The sequence below is a fragment of the Rhamphochromis longiceps genome, linkage group LG12 (assembly GCF_057381845.1).
Source record: "Rhamphochromis longiceps isolate RC_006_pf linkage group LG12, R_longiceps_female_GT1.1, whole genome shotgun sequence".
NCBI lineage: Eukaryota > Metazoa > Chordata > Actinopteri > Cichliformes > Cichlidae > Rhamphochromis > Rhamphochromis longiceps.
Window position 1 is genome coordinate 29504940 of NC_140568.1, and position 23340 is coordinate 29528279.

Genomic DNA, 23340 nt, shown 5'->3' on the forward strand with positions numbered 1-23340 from the left:
ATCCCAAAAATGGTGTAAAAGAAAAGTAATTATTAAAATACTCAAAAAACAAAGTACTGCAAAAATGAAAACAGAAATTAAAAAAATAATAAATAACTTATTTTTATAAAAAGGTGCTTTTAACACTTTAAATCCAAAAAAATTCAGACATCCAAGCAACGTCCCTGATATATGGTATGTACATTTATATATGAATTCCTCACTTGCCCTTTTGGTGGTCTTTATCCTTCAAGCTCGGGTCCTCAACCAGAGGCCTGGGAGTTAAAAGATCCTACACAGTATTTCAGCTGTTCCTAGGCCTGCTATTACCAGTTTTCTTTTACCTTGAATAGTGGTTCTGATGCTCACAGTCCTCAGCCTCCTTCCTTCTGCTTAGCTTACAGTCTCAGGATGCTGGATTTGGGGTGAAACCCTCCATGCAAAGTAAGGAGCTTTCTTGTCTTGATGTCAGCGGGTTCTGTCTGCTCCCAGATATTTGACAATCTTCACATCATAGGTGTTAATCAACTTAATCAACCTGTTCGTCCCTTTCAGCTGACTCCTCTGGACTTGCCTTACTCTCATCTGGAGGCGCACCTGCAGGTAGTTGACAAGGAGCAGAGGACTGTAGTTGCGATAGATATGGCGCTTCCAGTAGGCAGCTGGAAGATGTGGTCCCAGTGGTAATGGGAGCATTAGGAGCGGTAACCAAATTGGAAGAGTGGCTCCAGCAGATTCCAGTTTGAACATCAGGTCCCTGTCCAGAAGAATGCAATCCTAGGAACAGCCAAGATACTGACAGGACCCTCAGGCTCTGTTAGAGCTCTAGTATCACACACATACTACTCCCCACTGGGTGAAAATAAGATATATATAAATATAATAATAAAATAATTTTGTTTATCAAATGACCATAGATAAACAGAAAGTACATAACAGAGTCAGGATCTTAACAGTGGTACTGGGATGTAGGGATTTCCCAGTATTGTAAACCTTTATATGTTGTGTTGCACATCTATTCCTGGGTTTAAGGTTTATGCTTATATCACATTAAGGTTTTTAATGAAGGCGAAATCATCAGTTGTTTCACGGTGTGGTGGCATGCAGAGAGGATAGGTTGACACCTTATCTTCCCCTTCTGTTTGTGTGTGCATGTTAAATGCTTTGCTTCGTGCTCGGGTTGTTTAAACTGATTACTGAACTATGCAATTAAATTAAATGACATTTTCGCTCTTCATGTGCAATGACTAAAGCACCGAGTGGAGGGACTATTTGACCTGTCCACTGGGGGCGCTGTCTGCCCTTGTAATATCTATGTTGTCTGAGCAATGACGTATGATTTCTAGTGTTAACGATGGATTCCGAAATAACTGATTGGTGGAGAAATGCATACTGACTGTTTTTTGGCTGTGTCTGCTGCAAACGCTGCTACTGAACTGCCTAATTTCCACAAAGGAAGTTTGAATGAAATAAATGTGACAACAGAAACTAAGAATGATGAAGCTGCGATTGCAACATGAGGCTTTAGAAAAAGAAAGTGGAAGGTTGTAAAAGGAGCTTAAAATGCAAATGAATGCAATCAAATATCTGATACCTGCAATGCTTATGCAACAAAGTGAAAAAAGTCAGTAGTTGAAAACTGTCATCCAGCTGTCTGATACTGCCTTAATGATTTTGCTGTGCAGATTCAGTCTCTGCTTTAGCGGCTCTGGAGTGTATTGTTTACATATTCACCCAGCAAGTGAAAGATCCCCCGACACACTTTTAAATGGAAAGCTTAAATGAAAATTAATTTGATAAAAGTCAACTAACAGAATAAGTAATAATATTATGGTGAATGATGAAACGTTTCTCCATCCAGATGAACAGAATCAACATTTTGGGAATATTATGAATCGTATGTGGCCTTTTGTTTTGTGCAGATGTTCTGCTCTGTGTAGAAACTTACTATATAGCTATATTAGCTCGTGATGTTAGATGTGTTATCACTGTAATTTTCATAATGCTACAGTCACCATTCCAAGTATTCCTGAAACACCATGGCCTTCAGCTTCTGTGCTCCTGGCTGGTTCAAAGGTTCAGGAGTGGATTAAAGAACTGAAACATAAAACCTGGAAACTGTCATTTATTATATATATAATAATTCCCCACTCGCCCCTGTGGGCGGTCTATCCTTCAAGCTCGGGTCCTCGGGACCTGTTCAGTATCTTAGCTGTATACTGTATATTCAAAAGGCTACTGAGTAGTCTTCACTTTATCATCAAACATTAAGTTCACAAGTTTTCTCGTTACAACAATTACTGTTTTTGAATAGACTGGGTTTTAAAAACATGTTTTACACATTTTAACTATAACTTTTGCACGTAGTTCAACAGAAAGTCCAATAAGAAGCAATACACAATAACGGAAAACAGTATCAGCTTGATCGCATTTGGTTACAAAGGATTTGGTTAAGCATATGTATAAGTATCTCTTCATGATTCTGAATATACAAAATACTATGGATATGTTGATATGGGTTCCAAAGCAACTAAAGGAATATTGTATATACATTCTCATACATTGGGCTATTAAGCTGTTTAAGCAGCTCCATTTAACTTTGACCTAAAATACAATATAAAACTATAGCAGGCAACTCCAATATAAAATAAAAGGTAAGCCTATAATTTGGGCTTACCTCTACTAAAGTAATTGTACATGTGGAGGATACTATGACACATATAGTAAAATAATTGAACTAACACTAATAGAAATGAATAAATAAACAGCTAAAAGAAATACATACATGAGCAAAAGCAGTCTATAGAACATTTATAGAGCTCATGTTGGAAAACCCGAGTGTGTTTGGCTCAACACTATTCAGATCAGAATTTTGACTGTAAAAGCTGCCAGACAGTACAGCATTAAAAAATTAATTAACAAATAATTACATTTGGAGGATGACTTCAGTAGCATGTTGTCATATATACCATAATTCTAAGTGTTTTATTTTTATATAAGTGGATAGTGTTTAATTGACCCAGATCTCTAGCAGGATTTTCCAGGGAGACAGTGGGAAACTAAGTTTCTCCACCCAATGTGATATAAAGAACTAACTTTTAATTTAAGCCCAAATCAAATCATCATTCATCATATATTGCAATAAATATACTCTAAGTTACATGGAAAAAGCACAAGGCTGCTAAACTATTTTATTTTGAAGTGCAGAGTTTAAGGTGATATAAATTTAAAAAGGCCTGTCTTAAAAGTTTGAAAAATTCTTTAAAAAATGAAACGAATCCCACAAGTTTAGTTTGAGGTAAAAAGGGGCTCCAAACTGGTTCTTCTAGTTCAGGAGGTCAGAGGTGCAGCTGGTATGCAAAAACCTGTTCAGTATTTTAAATACACTCCTTCCCATTTCTCCAATCCTCTGCATGTCCCACCCTAACGGTACATTTGACTGCCATATTAGGCATCTCACACCACTTGGTTCATGCTATAAAAAAGACACAGGATCAGACTTTTGGTCACCTGAAGTGATCCACATCCAGAGGGACCAGGATGATGCTTTCCTTTGTCTTTGTTTTTGTGCTCGCTGGTGAGTTGTTTTCCTTCATATTCTTGTCTACGTTCACGTTTTTAAAAGGAAGAAATTATTTAGCACGAGTGCACTTTTCACCCTTCTCTCCCTCCTCGTGTCAGGTTGTGCATCAGGAGACATTGAGAAGAGGATTGTTGGGGGAGTATCCTGTAATGAGGACAGGCAGTATCATGTCCAGATAGACTCTGTTCAGGGGGGCATGACCTGCGGAGGCGCTCTGATTAACACCCGCTGGGTCATCACGGCTTCTCATTGTGCCGAATGGTAAGAAACTGCAGCTTTTGTTGAGTCACTTCACCAATGAGAGGGAATGGTGTTTAAAGCTAGTGTGTCATCAGGAGCACGAAGTGAAGGTGAAGTGAAAATCAAAGATAAAACAGAGTGACTAAATTTTTAAGCTGTTCAGTAATATTGTTGTTATTATATTATGTACTGAAATAAACAAAGCAATTTCTTTTTTTTTGCAGGTTGGTCAAAGTGAAGATTGGCTTAAACAACCAAGTACCATTATTGAAAAAAATGACAGGTTTTTTTAAGAAGCTTTTTAAAGGATCCCCCAAAAATCTTGAGCAGAACATTGATCCTAAACAACAGTTTACCTTCAAAGACGGTGATCAACCCCATGATATTATGCTGATAAAACTGAATGAGGATGTGAATCCTAAACTTCCCACTATCAGGCTTCCTCCTGCTGAAGGGTGTCAAAAACCAAATATGAATGATCCTGTTCAGATTGGAGGATGGGGTTTCAAGACAGCTGATGTGAAAAGTAAGGAAACCCTCAGACACTAGATCCAGTTTTTGGAAATAGAAATAAGTTTAATAATGCTTTATCTTATTTCCTCAGAGACCAACAACCCCAAGAATTTAAAGTGCACTATGACTGAGATAGTTCAGTGTGGAGAGAATGATAAACCTGATAGTAAATACTTTAGTGATGAGTCTACCACCATGTGTGCTCATAAACCTGGCGTGGAGTCCTGTTTTGTAAGCAAACTGTTTGATATATTAACCCCGAGTTGGTTTTAATATTAAACTTTAAACACTGACATTTAAAACGATCTAACCTCTGAACTCTGTCTGAATGTCTTCCAGGGTGATGCTGGTACAGCTGTGGAGTACAACAGCATTTTACATGGAATAATTGTCAGTAACCCTGTTGATAAGTGTGCAAATCCTATTGTAATGCTGAATATTTGTCGCTACAGACAGTGGATTGCTGACACCATGCTGAACAATCCATGAGTAAACCACAGAGGAAATACGTTTCCCTTAAAAATGTCATTTCTCATTTTTCCTAATTTATTCTGAGAGTTTAAAATAAACTGGAAAAGATCAGAGACCTGAGAAGCTGAAGCCAAGTATGGTTGCAATATAAACAGCTTGGCACTGTTTTCATCTATGAATAAAAATGATGTGGTTACCTGAAGTTCATGTCTTATCTGATGTCTGTTTGAGGCATTTGAATATCAGATGTTTGTTTTCCATAAAAATGTGATCACTTTCAAATTTCATGCACCCTTTTACTTCATATGAGACGTTCTGTAATGTCAGGCTGACCCACGGTTGATTGAGTGCCGGCAGAATAAATCATCTCCTTCATTTATGTTAAATGAGCACAACTCCAGATTATAGTATGTGCCAGAATACCCCCAACATACAAGATGATTGAGACTATGCTGTAGAATTTGGGTTTAACTGTAGTTTCTATTAAAAATACACTTTCTCATTTTAGAATATAAAGTACCTGAAGTGTAACACAATAAAAATATTTCTGCACAAAACCGAACATTACAATAAAGCCTGATTCTCCGTTTGAATAAGATTTATCAATTTAAATTCAATCAATTTATTTATAAGCACATTTAAAAACACAGGTTGACCAAAGTGCTGTACACAGTAAAAAACGTAAAAAGTAGAACAAACACAGACAGAGAATAAAACACGAACTCAGTCGCAATTAAAAGCTAAAAAGTAAAAATGTGTTTTCAGATGTGTTTTAAAAATGTCGAGTGTCGGAGAGATCCTAATATGAAGGGGCAGACTGTTCCAAAGTTTGGCCCAACAATCACAAAGGCCCGGTCTCCTCTGTTTTTTAGCCTAGAAGCAACATCAGCTGACCTGAGGGTTTTATTTGGAGTATTTTTAGTTAAAAGGTCAGAGAGGTATGACGGAGCTAATCCATTCAGAGACTTAAACACAAGCAATAACATCTTAAAATCAATTCTACAACGTTCTGGAAGCCAGTGCCACTTAGTGGCCATCTGTCTTTGAGACATGTTTTATTTTTTCAAGGACTGGATATGCAGTCAGCTCACCCTGGATACTGATTACAAAGCTTGAGAGGAAATCATCTGTCAACAAGCTTCCTCAATTTACTGAGACGGTACAATGATCATTTTTTATTTATTTTCCAAAAAATAATTAAATTACAGACAGACTGAAAGTCCATGCTGCTTAAAAATTTACAGTTCAAGGTGAACCCCACAAAGGTTCGTCTCACATCTGCTAAAAAAACATCACGATGATCCCTGAGACTTTTGGGAAACTATTCTGCGGACTGACGAAGAAAGCTGAACTTTTTGGAAGGTTTGAGCCCTGTTAGTTAGTGTAAAACTGGCACTGCATAAAACTGAGATCATATTAACAGTCAAACGCGGTGGTGGTAGTGTGATAGTCTGGGTCTGCTTTGCTGCTTCAGGATGACCTGCTGTGATTGATGGCACCATGAATGTTGATCTCTACTAGAAAATCCTGAAGGAGAATGTCCGGCCATCAGTTTGTCACTTGAAGCTCAAGCACTCTTAGGTTACGCAGCAAGTCCACCTCTGAATGGCTTAAAAAATAAATAAAAGGAAGGTTTCAGAGTGGCCTAATCAAAGTCCGGAGTTAAATCAGATTTAGATGTTTTGGCATGATTTTAAAAGGGCCGCTCATGGTTGAAAACCCTCCAGTGTGGCTGAGGCAATTTTCCAAAGAAGAGCGGGCCACAATTCCTCCCTCTCCCCCAGAGACGAGAAAGACTCATAGTCAGTTAAACCAAATGCTTGATTGCTTTACTCAGGCAATCTTTGTCTTGTCCTGAAATTTCTTTGATGATCTAAAACATATGAGTATGACAAATGTGCAAAAAAATAAAAATAAAAATAAAAATCAATCAATCGTGAAGCAGGTAAATACTTTGTTGCAGCACTGTATTAATATATTTTGGTCTTCTTGTGATGTGTGATGATGGCTGTGGTGTTCTCGTGTTAAATAAAAGGGGTAGGCCTTGATGGTTCCTGGCCTGTAAAATAGGAGTACCATTACTTTTCAAACAGAGGGATAGATCTTCAAAATATTTAAGCTTGAGAAAATTAAATTTTCTCAATTGTAAGAAATATATGTTTAAAATGACGGAAAGCTCTGGTATCTCATTGCCCAGATTGTTCTGAAAATAGAAAAATAAAAAAAAAATTAACTGACAGAATGTCTTTTGTTTTCTGTGAAAACACTGTAAAGCAAATTTAAAGGGGAGATTTAGTGGAATGTTCATCGCAGGGTGTTTAGCCAATGTAAAAATGTAGTTTGATCTCTTGGTTTGTGAGTCTTTTCCACAGCATGTCTTCTATCCTGTCTTCCTTCTCTCACCCCAACCGGTTGCAGCAGATGGCCCCGCCTCTCCCTGAGCCTGGTTCTGCTGGAGGTTTCTTCCTGTTAAAAGGGAGTTTTTCCTTCCCACTGTTGCCAAAGTGGTTGCTCATAGGGAGTCATATGATTGTTGGGTTTTTTCTCTGTATATATTATTGTAGGGTCTACCTTACAATATAGAGCGCCTTGAGGCGACTGTTGTTGTGATTTGGCGCTGGATAAATAAAATTGAACTGAATTGAGCTTCAGTTGTTTTGTGTGTATATTGTATGAGTGTAGACATGTTCATAGATAAACATTCATATTTTGGGATTATATGTTGAACTCTGAACACTGATTTACAAGTTATGGAATCTGAAATAAGGGAGTAGGAACAAGTCAGTGTAAACTTCATCCTACTCCTTTTCGAGCATAAACATTGTGTAGAGATACTGTGACAACTTGATGTCTATACTTTTGTCTGTTCTTTTTTCTCTTATTTTAGTTATCTTGACATCCTCAAAATAAAACTATTCTATTCGAAAAAAAACCCCAAAACATAAATTAAATAGTAGAGAGTAAAAAACCCAGCAACTTTCTGTCATTAAATTGTTTATTAAATTGTTATTTACGTTGGTGCAGTATGCATGGCTGTGGGGAGGATCCTTCCCAAAACTGCAAAACCTATGAAAATACAGCTAAAACACCCCAATTATTTTTTTCTTCCAGATTGTCAGATCTTGGGCCTTATGCTTCACACCTGTTTTACAGAGACTGCACATTGTATTGTCAAGTTTTCGATCTGACTTAGTCCAGTAATCACATAAAGTCAGGGACAATAAGCTCTAACAAGACATCATTTATAGATTCAACGCTGTTCCTCAGATAAACATGCAGACACATACAAAAAAGTTTCATATGATTTAATGATATGAACCTATTATCATTACAGCACTCTTTATAAGCATTTGCAAGACTTGTTCTTCAGGCAGCATCCATCTGCCAGGTCTTTGCACAAAAGCACATCGGCTCTTCTGTAACACACACACAGAAATACAAATGTGCATACTGTCACTCATTGAGGTCCAGTGGTGAGTTCTCTGGTTTCATCTCTCAGAAAGGTGAGAAAAGAGTCAAGTGCAGACACTCCTGTGCATGGCGTTACAGTTAAATGTGTCACACAAACTGTTGGACGAGGTCTGGGTCAGGGCCGCTGCACACCCGTTCAGGTGAGGAACGCTGTCACCCTGTGGCTCGGGGCGGGATCAAATAATCTTCACTATGGGGAAGTACTTATGAGCTGAGAAGTCAAACTCTGGGAGCACCTGAGGATAAAGAAATGTATAGCTGCATTAAGAGAAGCACAATGCAACCAATATGTACACAGTTAGTACTTTTTAAAAAATCAACTACTCCTATTTAAATTATCAAATGCATTTGTTTGATTCTTTTGGTTTGTAGCTTAAAAGATCTACGTTGTATTAACTGTAAATGCAGACACAAACACAAACAATAATACAAGTAATGTGAGTAATGTGTTACCTTGGTTTCCTTCTTATGACCTCCAGCCAGTAGTTTCATAACTACAATATTAGGTTTGGCCACCTTCAGTATACGGTTCACCTGTTATCAAAGAGTAATGAGTGGTTATAGAACAAGACAAGAAAAAGTGCAGATAAGATATCATTGTATAAAATTGAAAACCACCCCAAGATAATTACATACACCATTGCTTTTATGCATCGCAGCCACATTATAGAGCAGTGTGTTCAATCCAAGGGACAGTCACTGGAGCTAATGATGCTAACGTGTCGATATTCGGACACAGGCAGCTGGAGCAGATCAGTATCTTTAAGGCCTCACCGTCACTACTTTGAATCTATAAACTGGCCTTCTGCACTGTGTGTGTGCTGCTGGTGCCTTTTGGAGCATCTGTGATGAATTATGTGACTAAAATTATGGCTTACTGGGTGATAAAATCCATCTAGGAAGCTTGTGTTTCAGTTTTGTTGATTGACAGAGCAGTATTTTATCAATTTACTCATTTGTTCATATGGGCATCTATCTAGCTAGTAATAGCTAAACGTAGGGCTTCATGCATGCATCCAAATAAGGTTTGGCTCGAATGCAAGATTAGTGCTACACATCTGGGCTCAGCACTCTCTTGTAAAAGAGAGTCTTAATCTCAAGAGTTTTACTTCCTAACTAAACAAATGCTAATGAACATAAACCGCTGTATTTATTTCACAGTATTTTGACTTTCTGACCTCCGGATCGGGACTGGGCACATTTTCAAGGATGAGCTTCGCCTGCTGAAAGTGTTTGCTAGCTGCCAGATAGAGGTCTGCAGAGCCTGGTGGAGGATTGTATTTCTTCAGATCAGACATCTCCTGAAATAGGCAAGAAGAGGAGAAACATTTTAAAAAGAAAGTGGAATATTTAAAAAAAGAAAAGATGAATTAGGCCCATAAAAAGACACAGTACCTTGAACTGGATGTAGTGCACAGGTGGAGGGGTGACCACACTGTTGAAGGGGGCGAAGCGATGCTCATAGCGAACCTGCTCGCTGTCCAGTTCAAACTGAGGCTTACGCACCTTCCCATCCATATCCAGAGCTACCATCGTCTGAAGAGAAAGGCCGGGAAGGGGCATGTTACACTTTGTTGTGCCAAAAGTGGCCTAATAAAGGCCATTATTTTTATGCCTACCTTGTACATGCCAGCACACATGTTCTGGTATGCTTGACTCATGGTAATCTCCTTGCTGAGAGGGCGAACTGAAGAAAATCAGAAACAATAACTTCAGTGCTCTTTGAAGAAATATCGACAGGATGATGCCACTTCTACAATGAAGTGGTCATTTCTGATCAGACTTCAGTTTGTATGTTGTGGTTATCCGCTTCACATAAAAGCAACACAACAAAATGTACCTTTCTTCTTCTTCTTGGTCTTTTTGCTGCTGCGCCCTTTCAGCTGCTCCTCTAGAATCCGCTCTTCTGCCATCTGAGAGGAGTCAGCTCTGCTTAGAGTGGACATCAGCCATGCATAAAGGAACTCTGACAGGTACCTACAACCAAAACAAACACATGCTCATTTACAGCAAACCTGCACCCAGGTTATGTGGGAGAGAGAGTTCAGCTTCTACCAGTAATTCACAGAGGCATGCAATCTTACCAGTAAATGTAATAGTATTCATGCATGCTGTAAAGCTCCAGCTCAAAGCCACTCAGCAGGTACTGAATCATGATCCTCAGGTTATGATAGAGGATCCAGGTCCCAAGACAGGCTAGATGCTGTCGTTGAGGCTCCAGTTTCATCAGTAAGCTATGCAGAGCTGCATCCACCTTCTCAGCCTGTACAGCACAAAGAAAGAGTTCTGAGGTTGCTTGATGAATTTAGAGAAACTGCCTGTAGCACGAACTGCAAAGACAGCTAATTTGGATGAACGTAGCTGCAGCTCACTTCATCTTGCAGTGTGGCAAACTCTTCAAGAATGTGTCCCAGCTTGTCTCTCTGTCGAGCACGGTTGTGTCCGTGGATCTGGATGAGGCTGCAGAAAGGCTATGGGGAAAACACTCAGTTCAGTTCATATTACGCCAGTTCAGTCAAAAACAGTCAGCTCAAAGCCCTTCATATTGTAAAGACTCGATAATATTAGAAAGAAACCCTAACAATCAGACGACTCGTTATGAGCAACCACTTGGCAACAGTGGGAAGGAAAAACTCCCTTTTAACAGGAAGAAACCTCCAGCAGAACCATGCTCAGGGAGAGGGCAGCTATCTCCTGCAGCAGGTTGGGGGTGAGTGGCAAGAGAAAATGAATACATGCAACAGTCATAAACATAATCCATTATAGGGATGAACGTTTGTGATGTTTATATTTTATTACACATAAGTCTATGTCTACTTTCATACGATTTACCTCTAAGTCAGCTACTGGGAGTCAAATATAATAAACGATGACTTAGATATAGAGACTTTGAGCCACAGCAATAACATACCCTGGAGCAGTGTGTAACAAAAGAGTCAATGTAGTCCTTCGCTTGGTGATTGTTGAAGAGACAACACCTGGACAGACAGAGGCACATCAACACATGTGACAAGGTCAATCTGAGCCAAACAAAGGGACATTTGTTCTGTAGCTTAGCTTCTGAATTGTCTATTTGAGGTTTACAACCAGAACTCACACACTGCAGTGCGTTCAGAGTAAGTGTATCCAGTAGCTTAACTGCAGGCCAAGGGGTTTTTAAAATGATCACTGTTGATATCTAATCACTTGTTATCATTTATTATACAATATCAGTGTGTTCAATGTTTCCACTGATGATCAGATGTTAAATACGTGGTTACGATATTTGACTAGTTTATAAAGGATATTGTTATTAAGTGTTTTAAATCCGATCATATCTCATTTCTCACTGTGTTTCATTTCAGCCTACAGTAATATCATTATTGTGTCATATATATCCTGATATTTTTCTGTTGCACCAACTATCCTCTGACAGTAGAAAGGTTAAAGTAATCAATACAGGTAAAAGCATATTGTAAACCTCAAATCACAGCTAAGCTAGTGACAAAACAACAGACCGACTAATCTCATTTAGTATTTAAAATAAACACAACTTACTTGTATGAGAGGACTGGTGGGCTGACAAAGTACCTCAGAGCATCTTTAATCATGTCTTGCATCAGGTGGGTGCCAAACACTTTTTTATTATCTATCAGGAATGTAGTCTGGATTGATGGGAAAAAAAATGAAATGTAGTTTCATTTTACTTTTTTATTAAATACTCCATAGTATCTATGGAGTATTTATATCTATCCAAGTATTTTTCATATTTGCATAGGTCGTATCTACACGGATCACCAAAATAAAACCACAGGTACATTTGAAAGATTTAGGAAAGCAAGTACTCATCTACCTGAAGAAGAGATCTGGAGAGCACACAGGGAGACTGCTCACTGAATTCACAGAAGAAGTCCTGGTAAAAACATCAGCAACAACAAAACACAATCCTTAAGTTATCATAGGAGAAACTTTATAATTAGAGCCCGAGCACGAAACGTGCGAAGGCTGTTTGTTATTATTATTTTGTCCAATGAATTGCCTTTTTGAAAGTCTTAACATAGTCATAAATTCATGAAATTTGGCAAACGGTGAAAAATAAGATATTTTATTGGTTTGGAACAGCTGTAGACATGAAACTTGGTACACACGTGTAACATACAAAGATGGACAAAAATGTCCAGGGGCCCATCACCCCAAACCCAACAGGAAGGGGTGATGTCGTGGCGACATGCCACATTTTGATCATTCGCCACGAAACTGCTGTAACTCAAAAACGGATTGAACAAACTCTACCAGACTTGACAGGCATGATGATAGTTTGGCTCTGAACAGATTGATATACCATTTGTCAGCGATAGTTTGAGCGCTGCCTAGTTGGAACAGGAAATGCGCAGTAGCTTATAATCATTATCAAATCTAGATTAAATTTTAATAGGTGGTTCCAGTGTGACATACTGTTAACTAGGATACTTCGTCGCCACCTAGTGGGCACAGGAGGTGTTGGGCATGGCTCGATGGTGCCAGAGTGCGCGGGCTCTCTCAGTGCTGCTTGCAGCTTTAATTTCAATTCATATTTCCAACTGGACACACAAATCCCCTTTGGGGTTGTCTCAGGGAGGGCATCTGGTGCATAACTGAAACAGCCTAGTTTTTTAGAAGAAACTTTCTAATGTCCTGAAAAGCTTGTTTATAATAAAACTTAATAAAAAACGAATGCATCAAGACAAACCTCAGGAAATGTATTTACCAGTATGCCATGTAGGTTGGTAGTGTTGATCACGTCACAAACAGTCTTAATGCGCTCTATAAGCTTGCTGAAATACGCCACCATGTCCTCCCTCTTAATGATTTTGGCGTAGCGAGGAAAGGTGGGTGGCAGCAATCTCTGGTTGACTAAAGGCTCAAATCCCATCATGATGGGGTGGTCTGCAGCAATCACAGGGAACAAAACTAATCACAACATAAATTAGAGACATGAACACAGGTCACATATGAAAAAAAAATGTAACTGAATCATCTTTAAGGACTTGCCAAACCAAAGTAAATGAAAAGAAGTTGATTTTTTCAGTTCTGTGTGAGGAAAACTGTTAGTGTAGACAAGTTACATCCAGTGTGGACTTTAGGTTGCCATTACGATGACTTAACTGGACAACTGGAGCCTCAGAATGATTATTTTATGCTCAAATTCTTTAATTACCCATTTTTGAACATATCTTTTGCAGCTGTAGCTGAGCTGTTGGCTTGCAAATTGCAAAAAAAGGCTTAACTTGTACTCCTCCACTTAACAGATTAAACGTGAATGTGCGTGCTACCTCCTTTAGTGGTGTCATTTTGTGACTGGATGCCATGCTGAATGCTGGAATGAATGGGGGATAACAGGTCAGCTGCCTGTGCCACGAGCTTCTGGGCCTCGCTCACTGAGCTGGTCTGATAAAGACACAAAACAAAACACTTACTAACAAGCCCCCTTATCAACAAAAGTATATATAGTTTGTAAATATCACAGTTATATATCTAAACATCAGGGTTTTTCTAACACATCAAAATTTCATCCTCAGAAGAAAATCATCAGGATTGTTAAAAAACAAACTTCCTCCATTAGTCTTTGTTTTGTTTTTAAGATATTTTGCTTCATCTACTCATATTTTTGTTCAGAAATAAAGGAAAAATGTTAGATAAGGTAACTCATTACCTCAGCTACATGTGTAGTCACAAGAAAAACTCTGTTTATATGTAATGCATACAGTAAACAGAATCAGTCTCTATCTGCTGCTGGGCTTTTGTCGATATGTGCATTACCTCTTTCTTGGTAAAGGCGATCAGTGCAGTCAGTAGAAGGCGTGTGAACTTTATTCTATTGAATAGTGCCAGACACTGTTGATGCTGAAAAAAACAAAGCATGGGAGAACATTGCAGAGCTATTAATACACCTGTTTTTTTTTTAAAGACTGCTCAGAAAAGTCCATTTTTGGGTCTCCTTGTTTTTTCCCTTCCTTTCTTTATATAACTATATAACTGAAAGAGCTGGAAATTCCAGAGCTGAGTCTTTAAAAGGTCATGTGAGTCCCACACTCTTTATTGACAGAGAGATATAGCCGGTAGTGAGATATGACTCAAAAGGTATAAATTACAAAGAAACAGCTAAACAGAGATAATTTGTTCCTGGAGTTAAAGAAAATGCCTCTAGAAAAAAAACTGTTGCAAAAACTCAACAAAAATGCGTGAATGATTTCACTTACCTCCCGCTCAACCTCCGGGTTTCGCTGCTCACCTTGTCGACTGCGCGTACTCTGACGGAGCACAAAATAACCCAGAAACATCGCATGTCAGAAAAGCTTTTGCATTATCAGTGCTTCATTGAAATGGCAATGGCCTTTACTTAAAGCAACAAGAATAATTACCTTAACTTTCCTCTGTAATTCATCTTCTACATCTTTCAGCATACCTGAAGGGATTAATACGTCATGAGAGATGAATGATTACAGTGTCTGCCTGTAATTGCTTTAGCTGTCTACACTGTAGTTGGTGCTGCAGACTAAAGCCCAAACCCAATGTGTACACACTGCTTCATAAACTTGGATGTGTGTTTATGCTAAAACCACGAGGGCCTACTGTCAAAGTATCAAGTGTTCTTTGGCAGAGATTTTTAAACCTTGTTGCACGTCTACATTTCTGCAGATGCTGCCTGAGGGCATTACCCACAAAAAGTCCCAAACACACAATCCTAGGCCTCAAACTGACTTACTCAACGTGTGATCCTGTGCACTCGAATGGTATCATTTAGGTTGTTAAGAGTTTCATTTTTATGCTTTAGGTTGGAGTTTGATATTGAGCCTTACTCAGTTATGACTGGAAGTCTTCATACCTGTCACCCGCAGATCTGTGACATTATTAGCCATCTTAAAGCCATAGGTCATGGCCTGGAAATCCTCCTGCATAAAGAAATATAAGATAAAAATCACCATTCAGACATATGACAGTTTTATAAATGGGCTACTACGAGAACAACTTTTCAAACAAATAGATTTAAACAACACACATTTGCAATCAAACTAAAGCTCTTTGGGTCCTGAAATGCTACACTGAGCTCCATCTTTCAGATATCTCAATTTTTACACACAACTTACTCACAGCTTTTTCTTTCCCACCTGGGTTTTTTTGTGTTGGTCCATGATTTTAACCTGCTATCTGTTCTGACTTTATGTCCACATTGAAACGTGCAGTACCACAGTAACCAAACATTTACTGACTGACAGCAGAAAACTGCTCACCTCTTCAAACACAGCAGCCTTGTTGACCTTTTCCCGGGAAATGTCACACACCTTCAGCAAGCCCAGGGCAAAAGCTTTGAGGGCTGGCTCCTCAATCAGGTCAGGGTTGTGAACATAGAGGCAGGTAAACACAGTCTGAGCCAGTGAGTGGCCCTCCAACCATGTTATCTATATATACACACACATTAGAAAACACAAACATGCATACATAAATATGTCTTGATCAGTGAGTCCGCAGTTTGAGTCATCGCTGGCTCGACCTGTATCAGTAATCTCGCCAAAGCTTATTGTGTTTCTCAAATTTTACAATCTACTAAAGACAAAAATGGCATAAAAACATTAAAACAGCTACAAATACAGAATATAGATTAAGCTTTTCCAATCCAGTCACATTTCAGAAAATCTGCAGTACAAAGGAATTACAGGGAGCAGCACATTACTTGAACATAACTTTCAAAATTTTGCCTTATAATAAGCAAAAGCTAATTCACCAAACAGCAGAAACAGGTGTCGATGATCCCGATGAGTTCAGGAAGACTGAGGTCTTTGACCTTGATGGCACCCTCCTGGAACAAAGAAAGAGCAAAATAAGGTGGTTAAATGTGTTTTATATACACAAACAAATGAAACTAAGCTCTGAAAAATTACATCTAGGATTACATTACATCTCTGTCTGTATACTGTTTTCATTCCATGAAAAAGAGATCAGTACCTTAATAGCTTGCTCAAAGTTGAGCACTTTCCTGTTGACCTGGTTTCCGATCATTCCCGCATCCATCTTAGGATCCATCATCTCTATAGCTGACATGGCTTCAAACAAGCCAAACCTGCAGCAGAAGTAAAACATTTTTGACCTCTGTAACATTTTGCTGTGTTCACTACATAAAAACATAAAAGCACTGACAATATTTATGGACCGATCCAAAAATGAATGCAAATATCAACCCAATTAAATTCAAAGTCACTTGTGGCAAAAACATTAGAAGCTTTCATTATAATTACTCCGCGCAGTCAATGTTTTGAACTATGACTTTGGGACATGAAAACTATTTTAATTGAGGATCTGTGCAGCAGTAAGATGAAAAGGTCGTTTCTAATTTGAGGGACTCAAAAAAGCACTTTGGTGTACTCACAGCTTGTCATGAAGCAACTCTCCAAGGTTCAAATCTGCATGAATAAAGGATGACAACAAGGAAGGAGGAACACGTCAGTCCCTTTTTTTTAACTGCACACACACACACACACACACACACACACACACACACACACACACACACACACACACACACACAGTCCTTACCTTTGCAGGCGCTTTTGAATTCATGTGTAATATCAACCCAGTTGGCGTTGTTCTTCATCTTTTCTGGGATACCCAGCCCCCAGCCAGTGTCATCATCATCAACTGCTGATTTCATCACCATGGTGACAGCTTAAGGCACATAGATAAACATTACATTAAATTAACCATTACATGCCAATGTAAAGCATTTTGCTAAGTCATCCATCCAACTGCCTAGCCAACTTAAAAGTTCAGGGAGGCAGTGAGGGGGCCAGCAGCCTCTGTGTTTCTGTGTCTCTGTGTTGGCATCACAGCGCTAACACAGAGATGCAAACAACCATGAACTCTACTTGCACAACTACACTTAATGCCAATTTAGAATCAGCAATTAACATACGGTTTGTGGGAGGACACCAGAGCACCCACAGGAACCCCACAAAGACACATGGAGGATATGAAAAAACAAACAAACAAACACACACACACACACATAAAGCTCCAAATCTGCAATGTCTCCACACTTTCCTTTACTGAAAAGAAAGATTTATTTTCCTATATAAAAACATTTTTTCTCATTTTTGTATTTATTTATTATTTTAATAAGAGATATAGCCATGCTTGCACCTGATGAATTCTAGCTCAAAGTTAGTACTAGGTCCTTGTTATAATTAGCTCAGCTAATGGCATAAGAGTTACACTTGATTAAGAGGTTTCTTATCTTATTAGGTTTTCCTTGCTGAAGTGAAATCATATTTTCCTCAGGTCATAGGCTAACAAAATTCTAATTCTTGAGACAATGTAACTTCAATATCCCTAGGATTAGTGGGGTTAGGTTAGCTGGTGTTTGGTGTTTAGTGTGATTGTGAGTGTGAATGGCTGTCCATCTCTCTGTGACAACCCTGCAACAGACTGGTGAGCTGTCCAGGGTGTACTCTGCCTCTTACCCTATGGTAGCTGGGATGGGTTCCAGCCCCCCACAACCATGATAAGGAGGGGAAGCAAACGGATGGATGGATCGTCAGGACGTATTTCCACTAACTACATGAGCAAAATCATCCACGTAAAGGATTCAGGTTCATGAGACACAGCCTAGGGCATGTCATTAATATAGATGGAAAAAAGTAATGAACCTAAAATAGATCGTGTTATACCATAAATAACATTTCCAAGGGGTGACCTTTAAGAATCATTATTTAATTCTACATAATATTTTCTTTCCAATAAAAGTCTTGAACCACCTCAGATATTTACATAGATTTCCTGTGTGGATTAGAGAAAATCCGAAGTAAATTAAAAATTGTTTTAAAGTCATTAAATATGTACACTGTACAATCATTCCACAGTGGAAAAAGAAGAGTTCAAAGAAGTCATCAAAAGCCCAAAATTACCATGACATTCATGCCCATAACGAATGTATGTAAACTTCTGACCAAAACTATATTGGCTCTATATTGCTTGTAGAGTAGAATAATCTACAGTTTCAAAAGACTTCTGAAGATAGTGTATATTATACTGTATATTAAATATAATTTTATTACTGAGCTATGAAAGGTTAGTATGAGTAAAGTACCTTGGCCTAATAATAAAAAACATAAACATTTAAAACGTCATCATGCAGTGTAACAGTTGTAACACAGCTCAAAGTTAACGTACAGTAAGAAAGTGAATGTGATCCAACGTAATAATATAATTCATTGATCAGTCATAAAGCTTGTTTTTTGCTTCTCAGCATTAAAACCGCAATGCATTATTATTTTTCAACTGGAAATGTGTCAATTTATGTATGTTCTTAAAAGCTTTCACGCATTTTTGTTTACATTAGATCTTGACTCACTGAAGTTTGACGAGGCTGATCTAAGCTAACAACAGAAGATTAACATGTGAGCTGACTTGAGAAGCTTGTTATGGCCTAAAATGGTGTAAACTGCACTCCAGAGTGCCCTGGAAAGTTTCAGCCGTCAACACTAATGAACTGATGTGGGTCAGGGAGAGTTGAAACCATTTTTAAATGATTGGTTCATTCACCTGTAACATATATAACGTTTAGAGGACATATAAGAGGCAACACTGGTAATCACTTGTATAGATGCCTGAATAAAAAGCCTATCAGATATCGATATTACCCGATTAAATGATCAATGAGATAAGTAGTAGTAACTGTTTGTCTCCTAACATATACCTTTTTGAAACTAATAACATGGATGTCAAAAGGTCACCTAAGTTTACACAGTCCTCAAAAGCGTACTAAAACTCTTAGGCAAGATACATAATTTTAAAAGACACGAGATGGTGTGAGGTAGCTATCACCAATCGTCACATTAGCTAGCTTTACCGTGTGCAAACAAGCTAATGTTGCCGACACTGGGTGTTCTCTGTGAACAAAAGCTGCTTATGGATGTTTTAACAGGTTAATCCATTCCACTCAGGCATATAAAACACGAAGACTGTTACTTAGAAATTATACTTTCGCTGTAAATCAGCACGTACCTTACTATATTGTATTAACCATGTAGCTAATCAAAGATCCCCCCGAAGACTGTAAAAATTGGCGCACATGAATGACGTCATCAGCAGCAGCGATTGGAAATGTAGTCCTGTGAACTAGTGATGTGACGTTCTGTATCGAGGCTTCGAAGCGTGTGTCGAGTAATGGAGGGGGCGTTTCCGCGAAGCGCGTATCGAGGCTTGCTTCATTTATGGGAGGAGCTGAAAATGATGACGTCCGAAGCCTCGCTGCCCGGCTGTACCACGTGACTGGTTCAGGAAGCGGTTCGAACTTTGCCGCAAATAATCATTTTCCATACTGCCAGCATAAATATACACAGTATACTGCCATCACTACAATATAGATGTTTTACACACTCCTTTTGTTGTTGACATTTACAGGCTGTGTGCAAAATGCCACACTCTTCAAATTCATGCCAACTAATATTTTTACGTCCAGTAGGTGTCCTGCTAGAGCAAATGAAGCTTCAAGAAGCTTCGCGTTGGGGTGAACCAATTGGATGAAAAGCTTCAGTGCTTCATGAGGCTTCATCTGCCCATCACTACTGTGAACGCCAAGCCTAACGGAACGCTTATGGCTTAAAACCAGACCAGTGATGATATAAAACGATTTTTGAGTTTTAAGGATTCAGTGAGCTAATTTACGATGTTCATATCGTAGCATTAAATGCCGCTTACACCACGCGCAAAGACGTAACCACTCTCGCGGTGCTCACTAACTGCCCCCTCTAGTTGTGTCTGTTCTCATCTCATCATCATCAGGGCGTTTCAACGCTCAGGAGCACAGTAGCTGTCGCCTCTTATCTCGCAACTACTCCTCCACCCTAAACGGGACAGCTCCTTTTTCATACAGGTTTGTACAGCTTCTCTTTTGTGTTGCTATTCTAAAGAACCACTGCTTCAGCTAACATCTACTGTGTGCTGTTTTTGTTAGCATATTCTTCAGTTAGCTAGCCTGCTGGCGCAGACAGCCAGTCTTAATGAGTGACTAGCCCAGCAGGTGCAGCTGCCACCAGCTTCAGCTAGGTTGTCTGACTTAGCATCTTGTAAACATGTACCGTACAGAGGCTTGCCTAGCTGTTTGCCTTTTCACCAATAACCCGCTAACATGACAACCCCCATGAGCTGGTGCAATGAGAGCAATGACCCTGGTTTCTTAAAGGATTTTGGATCGGGGATTGTGAAGTAGCTCTATAGGGTTATTTCGACTTGTTTACAGCAGTCTTGTGTAAGCTGACCTCTATAACATGTCAGGTTTCATAACTGCTTGAGCAAATTTTAAACGTGTACATGGTCTGACCTCCAGTTTCATCTTTGCTCTTCTTTAGCCCGTTTGTAACAAAGGCGTGACCATAGATTGTGCTGTCACTCTTAGATAAGGCTCTATCCTTTTGGTAAAACGGGTGATGGGCATGTAAGCTTTGCAAAAGTCTCGTTAAGGAGTAAAGGTGTTTTTTACTTATTTACCTTCAATTCTAAAGTAATGAAGTGTTTTAGTGTGGACATTTCTAGCACATTATAACGTTATTACAAAACTCCCTTGTGTTTAAAAACAATGGAGTAAATGGCATTAGGCACCAGTGATGACCACGCTCTAACACATGTTTGTGACCCATCTTATCTCAGCCCATAAATGCTTCTGTTTTGAAAGTGCAGCACACTAACTCGTCCAGTCTTCTTGGATTCACCTGCTCATCCGTTTCGGTTAATGATACCGCACGAAGTTGACTTGTTTAACGTGCTTTCAAACCTTGTGCTCACATTACCTTGACTGCGACTGTTTTGTGTGGATATCTGAGATGAGTTGAACAGCTCCTTTTGTTTTGTGTGAAATCAGTTGAGAGGTAATGTGTCCCCCAGGTGGTCCCAGCATGCACTGCGGGGCAGATACACAGAGGACAGGTTTTTAGTCTGCTGCGGAGCAGCTACATATTTGCAGACTAATGGCTTCTCTGCTCAGTGTGTCCCCTAAGTTGACAGCTTCTTGTCTGTGGGGTGACTTCACGAGGCATGCGTACACTGTAGCCAGGGACACTTAACTTTTCTGTGAAATGGTTTGGCATAGTAGCAAGCCTGGCTGCAACAGAGGGAGTCCAGTGGGGTAAAGGTTGACATGCTTGTTTCTAAAATGGTGTTGAAAACCTCTTCCTCTTCATATCTAATCTACATGTTCTTTCACTTGCAGATGACTTGAAATGTTGATGTAGTAAAAATGAACAAGCCCAAAATGGCCACAGAGAAGGGGTGAGTTGATTTGCATTCAGAAAGCAAATAAAAATGTCATTACAGATGTGAACAAAAACAGGCATGGGGTTTGTGATGTTTGTGCATGTGTTTCTGATTGAAAGCTGCTCTGTCACTGCCATCTGTTCACACTCACACTCTCGTGCCCTCTCTCTCTGTCTCAGTGAGCCTTTAGTGTTATGATGCACTTCCACTTTTGTTCTGTTTTACCTTGTTAAGACTGTTCGCAGAAGGGTTTGACCCTGCTTTTCTTCTTGTGCAACAGAGCTGAGACTGGTAGATAATTAGCAGACCTTGCTTGAAACAGCCATTTGATATGTCAAGACTGAAAATAACAGCTGTCCTTAATGCTGAGGCAATATACTTTGAAAAACCTTCGGTGTATTTTGGCTTTCCAAAGTCTTTTTTTGTGTGTGTGTCTGTGTTCGTTATAGTGATTAATGTAGTATGTTAATTTAGGCTTTCTATTTTTTGTTCTGTGTTTTCCTTTTTCTGTTTATACTCTATTCTTCTCTCACTCCTGACATTTTTTGCTATTCTGTATTTAGCATACACTTTCTCTGTCTCTCTCCTTTCTTGTCTCTCTGTCTTTATAAGGACATATAAGACATTTTTGCTCCCCTGGGTAGAATCAGGGTCTTGATTCTCTGTCCAGTATTTGCCGTTGCTGTACCAACAACGGACCTCTAACCTCGAGTTTCCAGCTGAGTGCTACTGCGCTAAGATTATAAGAGGAGGACGGATCAGTGCTCCAGAAATGAAGTGAAACACAAAGAGACAGCTTTGTTGAAAAGCTTTAATAAATGAATTTTAGAGTCATATAGTCATAGACTGCCAGTTTGTAATCACCGGCACTGCTAAAAGTAACATGGAAAAGGCTGTTTTTATTGGATGCTTTCTAAAAGTGGGCAAAGACACACTTGACTCAGTGTGAGTATATGAGGTCACTGCACATATTAGATCATGCTTTACATTTGTTTTCCGGTGCCAACTGCACATTGTGATTAATAACATTAGCCTTTTCCCATAATTGAGTTGATCATCCTGTGTGTGTGTTTTTTGTTGTTTTGTTGTTGTTGTTGTTTGTTGATTTTTTTTTTTAAACATACGACTGAATTATCCTGTTGGATGCATTGTTCTAAAAGTAAAAACAGATTTTATTTGTTACAAGGGTTCCCAGTAACTCCAGGATAGTGATGCTCCTGGGCCAACTGGAAAGGATGAATGGTGAGGCCATGGTCAGGGATGTTGAAACAGCAAGACAGGTCACTACAAAGATCCTTCATCTCATACAGACACAGGGTAAGAATGTGTGTAAACATGCACAGTGATACATGTAATCTCCTGAACTCCGGTATAGTTTTGTTATCTTGAGCCAAGTGCAATCTCAGTGAGCAGTCCTGGCCTTGAATTGCATTGCTGGCAGTGGAAACAGCTGCAAAATATTCAGGCACTGTAACAAGTTATAAAACAGCATTTCCTTGCAATTTGCAAAGTGATTCGTTTGGATTGTGTAAGCAAGTATTCGACGTTATTGATCAGAGGTTTTTGATCACCTCCATATTTTTGCTACAAATGTTCCCTTGGACTCGCGATAAGATGCTTAGAATTAGGAGGTCAAAGGTTCCTGTGGAATCACTTTTTTTAAAACTCCCAGTAATTATCTGGAAGATCCTCAGTATATCTGTTGGACATGTATGAACGTGTACAGACAAGTACATGTCTGTAAACTGCATCTTTAGTTGTTGGAATAGTGACGCAACCACAAAGTAGTATATTTAGTTCCAGGATGCAAGTCTTGCTAA

At 39.1% G+C, this 23340-nt stretch overlaps 3 protein-coding genes across 7 annotated transcripts in view; 2 read left to right on the top strand and 1 right to left on the bottom strand.

The window, feature by feature from the left end:
* The first annotated feature begins 3427 nt into the window (after nt 1–3427).
* LOC146657546 (prostate-specific antigen-like) lies at nt 3428–4987 on the top strand. The gene is made up of 5 exons (XM_085426988.1): nt 3428–3556; nt 3661–3823; nt 4027–4328; nt 4407–4546; nt 4655–4987. The coding sequence occupies exons 1-5, from the start codon at nt 3520–3522 to the stop codon at nt 4802–4804; spliced, it is 792 nt and encodes a 263-aa protein (XP_085283114.1). The 5' UTR covers nt 3428–3519; the 3' UTR covers nt 4805–4987.
* Nucleotides 4988–8076: 3089 nt separating this feature from the next.
* naa35 (N-alpha-acetyltransferase 35, NatC auxiliary subunit) lies at nt 8077–19682 on the bottom strand. The gene is made up of 23 exons (XM_085425705.1): nt 19274–19682; nt 16808–16936; nt 16641–16674; nt 16220–16334; nt 15999–16073; nt 15508–15675; nt 15102–15168; nt 14638–14681; nt 14476–14526; nt 14036–14119; nt 13549–13663; nt 12984–13162; nt 12090–12149; nt 11795–11901; nt 11169–11235; nt 10630–10728; nt 10342–10520; nt 10098–10234; nt 9877–9944; nt 9653–9793; nt 9436–9558; nt 8711–8791; nt 8077–8493 (listed from the first exon to the last, which is right to left on the bottom strand). Exons 2-23 carry the CDS (start codon nt 16926–16928, stop codon nt 8434–8436), a joined length of 2175 nt encoding a protein of 724 aa, XP_085281831.1. The 5' UTR covers nt 16929–16936; nt 19274–19682; the 3' UTR covers nt 8077–8433.
* A 142-nt stretch (nt 19683–19824) lies between these two features.
* The window catches only part of agtpbp1 (ATP/GTP binding carboxypeptidase 1), a 28014-nt gene continuing 24498 nt past the window's right edge, over nt 19825–23340 (top strand). For 2 of the 5 annotated variants that reach the window (XM_085425698.1, XM_085425701.1), the window contains exons 1-3: nt 19826–20144; nt 21477–21535; nt 22707–22837. In XM_085425698.1, coding sequence (XP_085281824.1) covers nt 21504–21535; nt 22707–22837 — 163 coding nt within the window. In that variant the 5' untranslated portion in view covers nt 19826–20144; nt 21477–21503. Of the gene's footprint in view, nt 20145–21194; nt 21399–21476; nt 21536–22706; nt 22838–23340 lie in introns of those variants that run through there. The other 3 variants (XM_085425704.1, XM_085425700.1, XM_085425699.1) reach the window with 3 other exon arrangements.